Below are 15159 nucleotides of genomic sequence, written 5' to 3' on the forward strand. Positions count from 1 at the left end.
TGTAGTATATGTATATGTAGTATATCCATCCCTCATGGGGTTCTGTAGAAAGAAAACGTACCTTAACGGCTTATGAGGTTATACCACATTTTCTCATGCAGTAAGCTAATAAGTCAACCAACCAACCAACCAATGTCTACAACCGCTTGGCCCGATCGGGGTCGTGGCGAGCTGGAGCCTAATCTGGCAACACAGGGCGCAAGGCCAGAGGGGGAGGGGAAACACCCTGGATGGGACACCACTCCACGCCGCAAGGCACCTCAAGCAGAGTTTGAACCCCAGACCTGCCACATAGCAAACCTGCTGCGCCACCACCCACGCTAATAAGTCAGTACAGTGGTATTTTCACACATTTTTGCATTCATACTACTTCCTATGCTATGTGTCCTTCATGTGAGTCTGACCAAGATGCAGCAGAGAGTTCAACCACAGTGAAGTAACTATGCAGTCAACCCTCCATAAGTGATTCCTGGCAACGCACCTCCTGTCCCTGGTCAACACACTATCAAACTAAACATGGCAAAAACACTCCTGGGAGCATTTAAGAAAGTTATAGAATACCATTCAGCGGTGCTTAGTGCCAGGCAACATAGTGAACAGTGCCATATCCCACTGAGGATTTAAAACTAATAAACGTTAATACCTATGTAATCACAACGAAAACATCAGATTCAATATTATCATTGTTATTTTTAGTATTATTAATTTGGGCTTTTCTATAAAGCTAATCAGTGTCTTTCAAATTCTTGTAGAAATAAACTAAATATTAAATCGGTTTTTTAAATCGGTATGACAAGTCGGGTTCTTTCAGGGAGGAGGACAGTGTGAAGGTGTGTGTTAAACTTGTGTTTTATTCATATTATTTACAGAACTGGTGACTGGTTAGGGAAAACGGTGAGGGACTCAACATGGGGAAGGTCTGGGAATGGGATTCTCAATATCTGGTGTTTTTTTCTTGGGGTCAGGTACCTATCTACTGGCGGGAGGGTTTAAATAAAAGCTGAAGAGGACACTGTTCCTTCACTCTCCTTCCTCTGTTTTTCACACACATGCCCTGTCATACACACCGCTTTAATAACATGGATACCCTTACACTAGCACAAATAAAGCTTTGAGGTCGATCAAATGATCATCTGGTCTCAAACATTTGTAATGCTACACACGACCTCATTGTTATACATAAAATAGCTTTTATTTTGTCTTTTAAATGAACATTTTTTGGCTTCAAATTCCTTCACAACTGGAATTTGCCTAACGGCGATTTCACAAAACAAAATGAATGGCGTTAGTTGAGGGATGGATATAATTGGTTTTGTTTTGGAAGAAGTGTGACTGTTAACAGACTGCTCATAGCAATGTCTCTTTCCATCTGATGTCTTTAGTTTTCATATTCCTATTTTTAGAATGTGCACTTAATTTCATTTTGCGTTTGTGGAGAGCTACTTATATTAGGATGGAAAAGTAGTCCGAATTGTGCCTTGCAATACAGGTAGTCTAGTGGTTAAATAGAAACATTTGGGACATGAAGATTTAATGTTTTGTGTCCTGCTGCTGTTGTGCCTCTGTATAATGTGCTGGAATTGCTGTATTTGAGCTCTTCTGAATTACTATAATAATATTCCCAACTTTATAAATAAACACTACAAATCATTTTGGAGAAGAGTCCCACCAGTTTGTAACAGTATAGGTTTTAGTGAAATGTCTGATCCTAATAGAGCCTGGTCATGAACACAAGCTGTATATAGTTAAATGTTACTTAAACAAAATCCTTTGTCATATTAATGTAGTCCTAGATGTTGCTTTTGTAATATACTTTTGTTCATCAGCTTGAGTGCTAATATTTAGCACTTTTTCATATGAGTACTGTGCTTCTGTACAATACAAGTGTTATGATGCTATGTGACCATAGTTAGGGTTCAGTTATTTGTGTATGTAACCCATATAAAAGTTAGTGTATGAAGTTGAATGTTGTATGAACTTACCTGCAGTGGCCACCATGGCCATGGAGCTCCTGAAGTAGTTATTTGCAGGCACGTAGTAGCAGTGCTGTTCGTTGCATGCAAAAGTTCCCCGTTGGACTTGGTTCCTGGCGATGTACACAAGGCAGGCATACAGGCTGCACATAATCAGAATGGGAGCAATGATGCCCAGAACAATTAATAGGATGCTGAAGCCTTTGCTGCTGGACTGGAAGCTAGGCATGCAGATGAACCTGGTTCTGCTATATCTGTAGGATCCAAACCCCAGCAACGGCAGGGCAGCGTTGACCAGGCAGTAGAGCCACAGCACGGTGAGCACTGCCCATGACTTCCTCTTGTTGAAGAGCCTTGGGTACTGCAGAGCAAAGCAGATTTCCGTGAACTTGTCGATGGTGGCCCACATCTGGGAGTGCACCGAGGTTAACTGGAGCACCATGAAGATGAATCCATTGGCCTGGCAGAGTGCGCTGCCGCCGCTGTATTCCTGCACCTCGTTCAGGCCGTTGTGCACCGCAAAGGGGATGGTGGAGAGCCCCAGGGCCAGATCGCAGAGGCAGAAGCTGAGTGTGAGGGCCCATGTTTCTGTCTGTAGGCTCTTGTTCAGGGCAACAACCAGCAGCAGTGTGATGTTACCACATACTGAGCCCACACTGGTTGTGGTCATGATGACCACGTAGAGCAGGTTCAGCAATGGCATCCTCAGCAATGGGAGCAAATCACCCTTTTCTCTCTTGGTGAAGTCTTGGGGGTGAAAGGAAGGAAGCCTATGAACAGGATCCCATCGTCATGTGGCAGGGAGAGTGCGCTGTGCTCCTTCCAAACTCGCCGCTGCGTGGATGTGGTCTGACACACTGGGATGTGGCAGGAACTGATTCTGTATAAGTCCAAATTCAGGGGCGTGAAAGGTGGGGAGAGTGAGCAAGGCTTAACCCCTTCATGCCTTCTTCGGAGTGATGTGATCATTCTGGTGACAGCGTTCTGGTTAGATAACAGCTGTTACTAGAGATTTCTTTTGTTTTTGGCTGGTGCAGGATTAATGAGGACCATTTTTTCCATTCAAGTGCGGTCATGTTAATTGGCAGGAAGTAAGACCCTAATCCACTGTATTAAAGCTCCAGTTGTTAATTATAACCTTTCTGTTCTCTTGAGCATGTTCACCAGTTAGATAATGATGTGTGACATGGTTTTTCTTTTTTCCTTAAAAGGTGTTTCAGAGGAATTGTACGGATACTGATGACTATTCTCATGTGATTGTTCAGTCGGTTCTTATCTGGCCTTTTTTCCAAAAGTCATTTAGGTATTTGACCCATTTATGCAGGTGCACAATTAATTGAAGGATTGGTTGTCATAAGTACCTTGCTCAGCTTTATTCCAACTGATCTGTTTTACTTTGTGGTATTTCTGGCTGAGTTCATGGTGTTATTAAACTAATTTTTGTGCTTTTTATGCCACACACATTGTTCGGTGTCACTTTGTCTTCCTTGCCACCTAAGTCCCGCTGTTAAATAACAGCGTAGGTAAGAGTGTCATTTTCCACACATCAGTTTTAAGTTAATTTTACAAAGCCATGTTGTCAATAAGAGCTGGGTTACTTACTATGTGTGTTACCATGTGTCCATCATCGCAATGACTTTCCCTCAGTTAATTAATACCTTTATTATCAATTATTTCACTGTCAAATGAAAAGTAACATGCCTTTAAAGTCGCTCATCCAGCATGTTCACAGTCATGACCCGGAAGGTCTTCTGTAACTTCATGAAGAAAGGAAAAAAAATTACACATCATATAATGTATGTAAATATTGATGTATGGATGCGTGACCCAGTGTAAGTAGTGTGTCTAGCAGTGTAAGTCACCTTGTTGAATAAGGTGTGTGGGCTGATAACATTACATAGAGTTCATTGGAAGTCACTTTGAAAAGAAAGTATCTACTAAATAAATAATTGTAAATATAAATATGAAAAGTTTAAAAATGCTGCACAGCTAACTCATTACAAGACTAAACATTGCAACCCGCACAGATAGCATGTGCATACATTTTAGCTCAGTGAATGATGCTGTTCTGGTGCTTCCCATGGCTGCTTGGCAATGATAATGTTGCACTTGTTCTTGCATTTTCAGTGTACTAGGGAGATACGTTGTACTATAAACTGGAGACCGGAGGATGCTTTGCGCTGCTCTGATAATCACTAGGGACAGTTGGTGTATGAAGCCCTCACTTAACAAAACCAAAACAAACACAGGCTTGTTTAGCAGATGTACTGAGATGCTGAAGCTGCTTTAATATGTTTCTTGTAATTAGATATCCAGTAATTTACAATGCATAAACCCTCTGCTTTAAAATACTACAGAATGCTGTATAAAATGCTCATTGATGGTAAATGGCTTAAGGTTGTCATTCACTTTGGAGAAGAACTTGTGAATATATGTAAAAGAAAAGGTTATTTATGTCACTTCTAATTGCTCAACACTGTTTTGTCTCTTTGTCCAGCACAACGCACCCATACCGCAGGGTGGTCGAGGGGCTGTCCAGTTTGTGACCCAGTACCAGCATTCCAGCGGACAGAGACGAATTCGTGTCACCACCATCGCCAGGAAGTATGTCCTGACCTCCATGTCACAATGCAAACAGCTGTCTCTTTAAAGGATGTCAGGCTGCACTATTAAAGAACTGACAAATCTTGCAGTTTAAATATATTAAGCAGTCTAGAGTGCCTAAACATAAATCAGCTTTTAAAAATCACCTTATACTTTAAAGGAGGCTTCAGCGGTTGCATCAGTGCATAATGTGCCATTTTCTCCCGAAGATCCAATTCTCATGTGTGGGGATTAGGTTGATCCTCAAGAAAATATGACGAAAAATAAATAAACTGGAAAATGTTTGTATCTTGGGAAATTTGTAACTCAGGTGTTTGTAATGAGAACCCAGTGTGACAGTCACAGGAAATTGAGCTGTATGTATAAAAAATATAGTACGCACACAACTCCTGAACTTGGAGATTACGTATATGCGTTTTATGTTCTGAAAATATTTTTTGTTTACTTGAAATTCTGAGGCTAGGAAATGAATGATGCTTTCACAATGTCTCCTGATGATTATAAAAGAGATTTTGTGTCTGTGAATAGGTTGATTAAAACACATTGAAATATGTCTGGATTTGTAACAAAGTGCAGCATGGTAATATTTTAGCGTATAGCTCCCATTGGTGTGTTTTTTCTCCTCCTTCTCCCTCTCTCAGCTGGGCTGATGCTCAAACCCAGATCCAGAGTATTGCTGCTTCGTTTGACCAGGAGGCCTCTGCTATACTCATGGCACGACTGGCTGTGTACCGGGCCGAGACAGAAGAAGGTCCTGATGTCCTTCGCTGGCTGGACAGGCAGCTCATCCGTCTGGTGAGTGCATGGGCAAGCAGGTGATTGCTTATGTGACATGGCAAGTGGGGACATAACTGTAAATTTTAAGGACTGTATTTAAATAATCGAGCAGGGCAACCTGGTTTTGTTATTTAGCGAGTGTGTATTTGTATTGTGACTAAATAGCTGTGGGGCAGGGTAATTGGGTTTATTTATATCATAGCATCTACATTTGCATTCCCTCTGTGCTACATGTATTTGCACAGTTCTTAAATAGATGTATAATAACAAAGTTAATGTTTACTCAACTTCTCATAACTCTGTGTTAACAGTTTCTTGGGATTCATGCCCACGGCTGAATAAAATGTAAAACATTTATTGCATGTGTTATATTTGTCTTAAACTAATCCGAACAAAGAGGAAGTGATAACCTGTTCTACTTTTTTGTTGTCCCTTTTTAATCACATGTCCCAGTGGGAATGGCTTTATCTTCCTCCAACTGGCATATAATTCTGCCGAGTCAGAGCTTTCAGAGCTCCTGCTCGTGATAATGATAATGTTAATGGGCAAAAATATGAGAAAATTAGCATGCAACATCCGGCCACTGGCTCTGCTTCCTCTTTTTCATTTTGCCGTACACTTGTACTTCAGCAGCTTGCTTATGAAGCCTTAGCTCTTCTCCTAATTGTCTGTAGGGACAGCTGGTAGCACAGTGGCTTGGTCCCAAAGGTCGTAGGTTGAAATCCAAACGTCTCTTACCCCATACTCCTCCACCAAAAAATAAATAAAAAAATAAATGGGTAAATAATTGAGAAGAGAATTACTTAAGAATCAGATGGCTGCGCTATGTCTCTTTCTTAATGTAAAGCACAAATTGTATTTTCACTGACATGTATGTCGCTTTGGAGAAAAGCATCTGCTAAATGAATAAATGTAAATGTCTCCAGAAACCATTCTTTTCAATAACTACCTTTTATAACTGCAGCGATGTGTAATGTCTCCTTTTATTTTTCTTCTTTTGTAGTGCCAGAAATTTGGAGATTACCATAAAGATGATCCAAATTCATTTCGGTTTTCTGAAACTTTCTCTTTGTACCCACAGGTAAATAGTCCTGTCAAATGTTTGTGTATAATGGTATGCTTAAAGCTAAAATGAAATAAAACTAGCTCGCTGTATAAAATGTCCAGATGTATACATTTCCACTGTAAATTTAGTTTTTTTTATTTAGTTAAGTGTGATAAAAATGGGAACTCTTGAAGTCTGTGTACATTTTATACGGGTTTCACTTACATAAGGAGTTCCTAAAAATTTGCTTGCAAAGTGAATTCTCTCACAAGTTTCAGTTATCATTGAAGTAAACTGGGGAAGCAAATAATGTGTTCCTGAGTCACAAAGGGTTCACTGATCCCTCCCCCCACCAAACATTCAAAATTCCTTCAAATTTTTCAAAATTGAAAAAATTTTAATTACAAACCAAATCCAGAATATCACAACACTACCTAATGAGGCAATTCTAAAAATATAATTACTGTAATTACTCATAACTCCTCTCTGCTGAGCTATTCATAAAATATCATTTGTAATAAATGAATAGTAATTTACACAAAGTAAAAAAAATTCAAATGTACTCGAAAGTGTGAGTTCTCATGTGGACAATCATTATGGGGGGAAAAATCAAATACAGTTAACCCTTGAACAACAAGGGTTCACTTATATGTGGATTTTTTTTCAATAAATATATTGGAAAATTTTTTTGAGATCTGTGACAATTTGAAAAAACTCGTAGACGAAACGTGTAGCCTAGAAATATCAAAAAAATTAAGAAAATGTTACCTATGAATACATTAAAAAAAATGTACATACTAGTCTATTTTATCATTTACTACCATAAAACATATACAAATCTATTATTAAAAAGTTGAAATTGATCAAAACTTGCGCACACAGTTACAGACCGTACATGGCGCCATTCTCAGTCGAGAAAGATGTAAACAAAAGTAAAGATGCAGTATTAAATCATAACTGCATAAAATTAACTGTAGTATGTACTGTACTACTCTAATAGTCTATCATTTACTGCAATAAATGACACATTTTTATTTTTTCTTAAGAAATGTAAGATTTTGTAAAACTTTACGCACATACGCAAAATGCAGACGATGCGTGGAAGGCTACAAATCCAAAGAAAAAATGTCCAGTACAGTATACACTACATCATAAATGCATAAAATATCATAATCATAAATAACAAATATTACACACATGTTCTGTAAAATGTTATTTTTAAAAATTACAGTTCAGAAAAGAACTGTGGTTCTGCACGGTTTTTTGGACAATGCTGATCATATCCACATGAGCAGTTCGTATAGTACAGTACAGTAAATGTATTTTCTCTTTCTTATGATTTTCTTTTCTCTAGCTTACTTTATTCTAAGAATACAGCATATACTACATATAACATACAAAATATGTGTTAATCGACTGTTATAACGTTCAAGGGTCAACTGTACAATTTTATGATTTGATATGTATTTTGTTTTTAATTTATGAGGTCAAAATAATTATGGTTAACCCACTGAAGATGAGTGGAGGACTTGTGTGCTTTTTTTTTTTGTGCCCTACTGAACCTGTGTCATGTACCATGCAGTTCATGTTCCACCTGAGGAGATCACCCTTTCTGCAAGTGTTCAACAACAGCCCAGATGAGAGCTCATACTATAGACACCACTTTATGCGCCAGGACCTGACCCAGTCCCTCATCATGATACAGCCTATACTGTATGCTTACTCCTTCAACGGCCCCCCAGAAGTAAGTAGACCTCCTCACGTGTGTGACACAGTACTTACTCGTGACTTACACGGTACTCACCATTGCGGCACGGTGGCACAGCAAGTAGCAGTGCTGTCTCATAGCACCTGGTTGGTGTGAGAGAACATGGGTTCCATCCCTGCTCAGTTTGTGTGGAGTTTGCGTGTTCTCCCCGTGTCTGCGTGGGTTTCCTCCGGGTGCTCTGGTTTCTTCCCACAGTCCAAAGTAATGCTGTTCAGGTTCACCCATAGTGTGTGAGTGACAGACAGACAGAGAGAGTTCCACTGATGTATGGATGAGTAACCCAGTGTAAGTAGTGTATCTAGTACTGTAAGTCACCGCGGTGAATAAGGGGTGTGGGCTTGTAACGCTATACATAGAGTTCATGTATATGTATGATTGTTTTCTAGATGTACAGTTTGAGTTGTAGTAGTTTGTTTTTCCTGTCCAGTATTTTACTCTGCTCTAAAGTCTTGAAGTAGTTAAGTCAGGAACAATCACCTCAATTTAATACATTAAAGGATTGATATTTACAGATGACCGACTCTCTTTACTTTCCGTTTTTCCTCAGCCAGTTTTGCTGGACAGCAGCAGCATCTTGCCAGATCGCATTCTGCTGATGGATACATTCTTCCAGATCCTCATCTACCATGGCGAGGTATCGACCAGTGTGAAGAAATGTATACATTTATTCACTCATAAAAGCATTATGTACTGTTGTCAGGTATATTTTAGTCCTTGCAATTATTTTTATTCCTGTCTAGGTTTACATATAAGTAATGAGTAACTATGTAAAGTAACCCAGAAACATCTGACAGTTTGATAGCGGAATATTTTTGACATCTTTTTGTTTAAAGACCTGATATCTACCCACATATAGAATACATTTGGTTCTCTGTCTGTTAAAAATCTGTAGCCCTGTTCCTAAGATTCTGCCTTGTGCTGCATATTCACTAGCTGCTCCACCTGAGCAGCATACAGCATGAATACTTGGGGAAAAGTTAAGTCACAATCATCTTCCAGGTTTGTGTACCTGTAATTGCACTCATCTCAAATGAGGTGTTCCTGCCCAAATTTCCAGTGCAACCTTAAGCGCTTCTCTGTGTGTGTGTGTGTGTGTGTGTGTGTGTGTGTGTGTGTGTGTGGGGGGTTATGTAGGCTTGTGATGCAAAGTCTCGTAGAGAGTGAGGTCAGGAAGCACAAGATCTATAACTGGGAACAATGAAGTGGCCTTCGATGATATGTCTAAAAAATGTGGATACTAATGGGACACAAGGACAGAAAGCTTTCCGTGTAAGGAAGAGCACAAATGGTTTTAGTCTCACGTCCTCAGTGTAAAGAGGAGCTGTGCAGTTTGGCCAAAGAGGTGGACTCAATTATAGGCTAGTAAAATTCCTGGCTATGTGGAATGTGAAGAATGTTTAATTTATTAACTACTGGTTCTCTTTTTCACCAGTCAACATGGAAAACAAGTCGTACGAGAGCTTGGTAGAAGTCCTGCACAGAAATGTTAAAGTTCTTCTCTTCCTTTGTAGACGGTGGCTCAGTGGCGCAAGGCTGGGTACCAGGAAATGCCAGAGTACGAGAACTTCCGGCATCTCTTGCAAGCCCCGGTGGATGACGCTCAGGAGATCCTACACAGCCGGTTCCCTATGCCACGCTACATTGACACAGAGCATGGGGGTAGTCAAGTAAGGAGCTGGCGGCCGGTCATAGGGCGTCGCAGGCCAGAAAAACCATTTTGTCTGGTTGTAGGATGATCATATCTTTGAAGTTTCCGTTTCCACTGATACGGATACTGAAGTAATATCAGATGACAAAAATAGTTCAGTACAGAAATTCTGTGGACCGCATATTTCTTGTATTCAGTAATTAAATAGCCTTTTTTTATTTGTAGGCACGTTTTCTGTTATCGAAAGTAAACCCCTCACAGACCCACAACAACATGTATGCTTGGGGCCAGGTAAGATTTTGTAAATATCTGCTCATAGTTATTTGTGTTTCATTATGACATTCTATGTATTTTATTATTGCAAAAATGTAATAACTAGTAGTGGGGTAAGTACAGATATGGATGTCTGAAACGTAGCTACGCTTTATTATGGATATTGCTTCCAAAGTGGAACTATTTCCGACAGGTGTGTTTCGCTCCTGTGTTATTTATGTAGAGGTGAGAATGACTCAAGATCCATTTCTTAAGCGTCATCTCTTTTTTGCTTGCTTGTGAATTTTTAATGCAAACCATTTATTTTAGTTTACTGTCTGCTTACGATTAGTACAACTTCTTGGACTAAATGGAACCAGGTGAGGGAACTGGTAGGAAAAGCTGAGCAAAGGTTATCAATTCTTTCTCATCCATTCTTTCTTTATTTCCACAGGAGTCAGGGGCTCCAATTTTGACAGATGATGTGAGTCTCCAGGTGTTCATGGACCACCTGAAAAAGCTGGCAGTATCTAGTGCTGCCTAAGTAACCCAACGGACCTCTTTGTTCTCTAACCTGCATCCCACAGTGTAGACCTACCCATGATCCACCACGACAAGCTATGAGCTGTATGTCAGTTTACTGAATGTCAGAAGAACAGCGTGTTTGGCCTGTTTGTAAACCTGAATGAAAGGAACAAATCCACAGCTTCTTTTTCTGTCTTTAGTCCTTTTCAGCACATTTTTCTCAATGTATGCAGAGTAGGTTTTGGGTCCCTTATTCTACATGCTAATGAGATTATAATGACAAACTAAATACAAGTCAATTCAGCAAGTTGCAGTGAGGAAGTAGGGCAGGTAATATAGGCGATACCCAGGTCTCCTTTAATATTAACACTACAAAAGGTGTTTTTCCAAATGCTGAGTCATCACACTTCAGTGATATATAAAGTATATATATTTTTTGTTTGAACTGGATGTTTTCCTGCCATAAGAGAACTGCCAAGCTAAGAGCAGTACAAGGAGTCATTGCACTTTACATGGCAAAAACCTCTTCTAAATTCCTCTGAATCACATGCTTAATCTTTAGACATTATGAAATGTGAACCATTCTAATTATATGTGCTACCAAATCTTCAGCTCATGATGCCCTTTATATATAGATTTGAATACTTCCACTCAAATAATTCAGTGTGTCTTGTTTGTTGCACATTGCAATACATGTTTAGAACTTTTAAAGGTACAGCTTCATAATGGCTTTGTTTATCTTGAGAAGTTTCAGTGGATTAAAGCCTGTGGTTTTCAAAACAGACTTGTAAAGAATGAAAGCTGCCTTCATGTACCTATGATACTTCTTCTTTTTGTGTAATGGCAGTATCAAGCGGCGTTTTGAATAAAATGCCTCGCTGACATGCTGCCGCCTTTGTAGCACTCCATGGGCTAAATGAATGAGTGTTGGCTTTGATTTCTCCCACGCCCGACTAAACTGAGCTCTATCAAGGACTGTCCTTGTTCTTTCATTCTGTTTGCACTTAAAGCGTGCTATATGTTGGATGTGGTTCTAGGCAGTGTTAACGTCCTCCTAATATGACTTCCGAATTTATCCAGTGTTGTTTTATACTAAAGTTCTGCACATGCATTCAAAATATCACAGTCCCTTCAGAAAATTTGGAGAGAGTCGATCAGTCTTTCTGACTCTTTTCCCTCTTGTCCTAATAGAGGATTTCTTTGTTTGACTTACACAAAAAAAAAAAAAAAAACACATCTTCCCTGTTACATACTGGGATTGAAATCTACTCAAATTGAAAGGACCACTTAATTTCAAGGTGGCTCAGTCTGTGGGGTTTGCATGTTTATATTTTTCTTCCTACAATCCAAAGATGTTTCATGTGAATTGGTGACTGTAAATTATCCTGTGTGTATATGTGTGTGTGTGTGTGTGTGTGTGTGTGTGTGTGTGTGTGTGTGTTGGGGGGGGGGGGTTTGTCTTGTCTTTCCAGGATAAGCTCCAGACCCCCACAGCCCTTGCACAAGCAAATAGTGCTCCGGTGGTGAGGGTTACAAACAGCTGAGCTAATGGGCAGTGCAAAATCTCAAGAACCCCATTAATGTTGAATAACCAGCAGCCATGGACATTAGGGTGAGGCGCTGATGTTGCACAGTTTGGCCATGAAAAAGAAGTCGTGAGCAACAGTACAACATCTCCCTTGTGTGAACAGAGCAGTAATGGAGTGGGAGCCTGCGTAGATTCAACACCAAATCCCGGACAGGGCCCTGCTCTACTATACCTGCAAAATCACAACCCCGATATGTCATGGTGAATCAGCACATTTCTCGAGTTTAATCTTGCTAACTATCGAGAGGAAGTCAGCAGTGCTACAAATCTGTTTTATCTGAATCAAATTCAGCCATCCAACTCCCCACCCCCACAACTGACCTAATTATAAGAAGTGAAAACTAAATTGCAGAAACAGTTGTTTTCCAGTTAGAAACTATATGGAAATAATTAATATAATATGATCATTGCAATAACTAAAAAGCTACATTAGTATCCACATGATGCTGAATAGAGTGTTGGAATTATGCAGTTTTCTTTGAAAGTTAAAGAAATAGAACTCTGACTCATGCTAACTCCTTGTCCAGTGGTCCACAATCTCTGGGGACAAGGCTTGGAGGGGTCACCAGTACATCGCAGGGTAGCCACACCCACACACACCTCATTCAATAAACGTCACCAGTCCACGTGAACTGCCTGTCTTTGGACTGTGGGAGGAAACCAGAGTCACTGAGAGAACATACAAACTCCACAGACTGACCTAGATTGAAGCCTGTGCCCAAACAGTTAAGGTGTTGTGGGGCAGCAGCGATACCTGCCTGTCACCCAAAGTGATAAAGCCACTGGTTTCTTTTCTGCTGCCTCTTTTGAACAGGAGTTGTACAACATTTCACTTAATCACCACATGATGTCACCAGTTACTCAGTTGCAAAAGTGCCAACTAATTCAAAAATAACATCAGTATTATACAGTATTAACCAGAGGTGTTTTATTTAAGATTGATTTATATACAACTTGGAAATGGTTATATAAACACACACACACACACACACACACACACACACATTTTCAGAACCGCTTGTCCCATACGGGGTCACGGGGAACCAGAGCCTACCCGGCATCGCAGGGCGTAAGGCCGGAGGGGGAGGGGACACACCCAGGACGGGACACCAGTCCGTCGCAAGGCACCCCAAGCGGGACTCGAACCCCAGACCCACCGGAGAGCAGGACTGTGGTCCAACCCACTGCGCCACCGCACCCCCCACCGTTATATAAACAACATTTTAAAATAAAAAAGGAGCATACCCTTCTAGTTTAACCTTTATGGCTTAAGAAACACGAGTGAAAGCCTTATTATGATCCATTAAGCACTGACCACTGTTATGAAAAGGCACTGACTTGTTTTAAAGGCCATTTGGCACATTCATGCAAGCATTTTGTGGAACCAAAGATTTCTCAATGTCTTTCCCAAGGACACAACAGCATCTGTAAAGCTAAGCTTCACCTAGGAACCAAGTACAACAGGAGTTGCGGCTTTATTCATCACTAAAATGGCAGAGAAGTTTGGGGTACCAAGAACACACAATATGTGAGAAGAAGGGAGCACAGATTTTAGAAACAGAATATGGTGAATTTCTAGTATCAGCCTTATTATTTCACAGTAAAGATTGGGCAAATGTGTCTAATGCTGTATCACACACACACACACACACACACACACACAGTCTGCAACTGCTTGTCCTAAGCGGGGTTGTGGGGAACTGGAGCCTAGCCTGGTAGCGCAGGGGACGCACCCCAGACGGGATGCCAGTCCGCCACAAGGCAACCTAAGCAGGACGTGAACCCCAGACCTGCCACAGAGCAGGCCCCGGCCAAACCCATTGCACCACCTCACCCCCCCAATGCTATATATATGTTTTACAAATTAATTTTTTAGTATTAGTCTGCAGTAGCTGTAGGGCAGTGCTTAGTGTACTTCAGTTTTAGCTTGGAGTCTGCTGGAGAGCTTGTGTCTAGTGTTGGATGAGGTTCTTGAGCCTTCCAGTGGGACATCCATGACAGAAAATAGAGGTGATGGGGGTGGTGGCAGCACATACAGGTCCAAGGAGGTTTGAAAAACTTTTTTTCTAACTGAGGGTGGGTAGATAGACTAGTACTTCTCTTCCAAATTTCTACTTTAAACTTGTATATAGACTGACTGACCTCTTTATTAGGTACACCAAGCTAGGATGAGATAGAACCTTACAGTATGCCTGAATTCTAGAAGGCAGGGATGTTCAAGAATGTGCTTGAAATGCTCCAAGTGGATCTTGGTCATGCTGACCTAATAGAATGAGTGTTTGCATATTTTTTGGTGGTACATTCAAGCTGCAAACATCCCATTCCAGCTCATCACCTGGGGTGTGCACAGGCCACTCTCGCGGAACCATCCCGAGACAAAAGATGCTTTGTAACACATCTAGTCAGCAGTCATGTTACATTGGAGCATTCATCCATCGCCAACAACCGCTTGTCCCGAGCAGGGTTGTGGTTTTGCCGGAGCTTGACTCAGCAACACAGGACTGAAGGGGACACACCTTGGACAGGATGCTAGTTCATCACAAGGCAGCCCAAGTAGGGCTCGAACCCCAGACCCAGGACAAAGTCAGCACAAGCTGCACCCGCTCCCCCATTGGAGCATTCATGTGATCCTCAAATGGTACTAAGGTACTATGTAGCATGGTAACAAGGTGTGCTACAGTACTCGTTTGATGAACATCGCTGCATAAAGTGGAAAGAAACAAACTAGGTTTATTTACAAATCATACATCTGCAACTATGTTTTTCTTTCTCCTAATGTAATGCACAAATTGCATTTTCTCTGAGATGTACATCGCTTTGGAGAGAATACACACACATCATCTGAAACCGCTTATCCCATACGGGGTTGCAGCGAGCCAGAGCCTAACCCTAACCCGGCAGCACAGGTCACAGGACCGGAGGGGGCACACCCAGGACAGGACACCAGTCTATCACAAGGCACCCCAAGTGGGACTCGAA

At 40.9% G+C, this 15159-nt stretch overlaps 1 protein-coding gene across 1 annotated transcript in view; it reads left to right on the forward strand.

Annotated features, from left to right (window-relative positions):
* The window catches only part of sec23a (Sec23 homolog A, coat complex II component), a 28177-nt gene extending 16535 nt beyond the window's left edge, over positions 1-11642 (forward strand). Inside the window, exons 13-20 of the mRNA XM_018734869.2 lie at positions 4471-4577; positions 5219-5372; positions 6358-6435; positions 7982-8143; positions 8715-8801; positions 9679-9834; positions 10041-10106; positions 10522-11642. Coding sequence (XP_018590385.1) covers positions 4471-4577; positions 5219-5372; positions 6358-6435; positions 7982-8143; positions 8715-8801; positions 9679-9834; positions 10041-10106; positions 10522-10611 — 900 coding nt within the window. The 3' untranslated portion in view covers positions 10612-11642. The remainder of the gene's footprint in view (positions 1-4470; positions 4578-5218; positions 5373-6357; positions 6436-7981; positions 8144-8714; positions 8802-9678; positions 9835-10040; positions 10107-10521) is intronic.
* Positions 11643-15159: the final 3517 nt, after the last annotated feature.

The sequence above is a fragment of the Scleropages formosus genome, chromosome 3, assembly GCF_900964775.1.
Source record: "Scleropages formosus chromosome 3, fSclFor1.1, whole genome shotgun sequence".
Classification (NCBI taxonomy): domain Eukaryota; kingdom Metazoa; phylum Chordata; class Actinopteri; order Osteoglossiformes; family Osteoglossidae; genus Scleropages; species Scleropages formosus.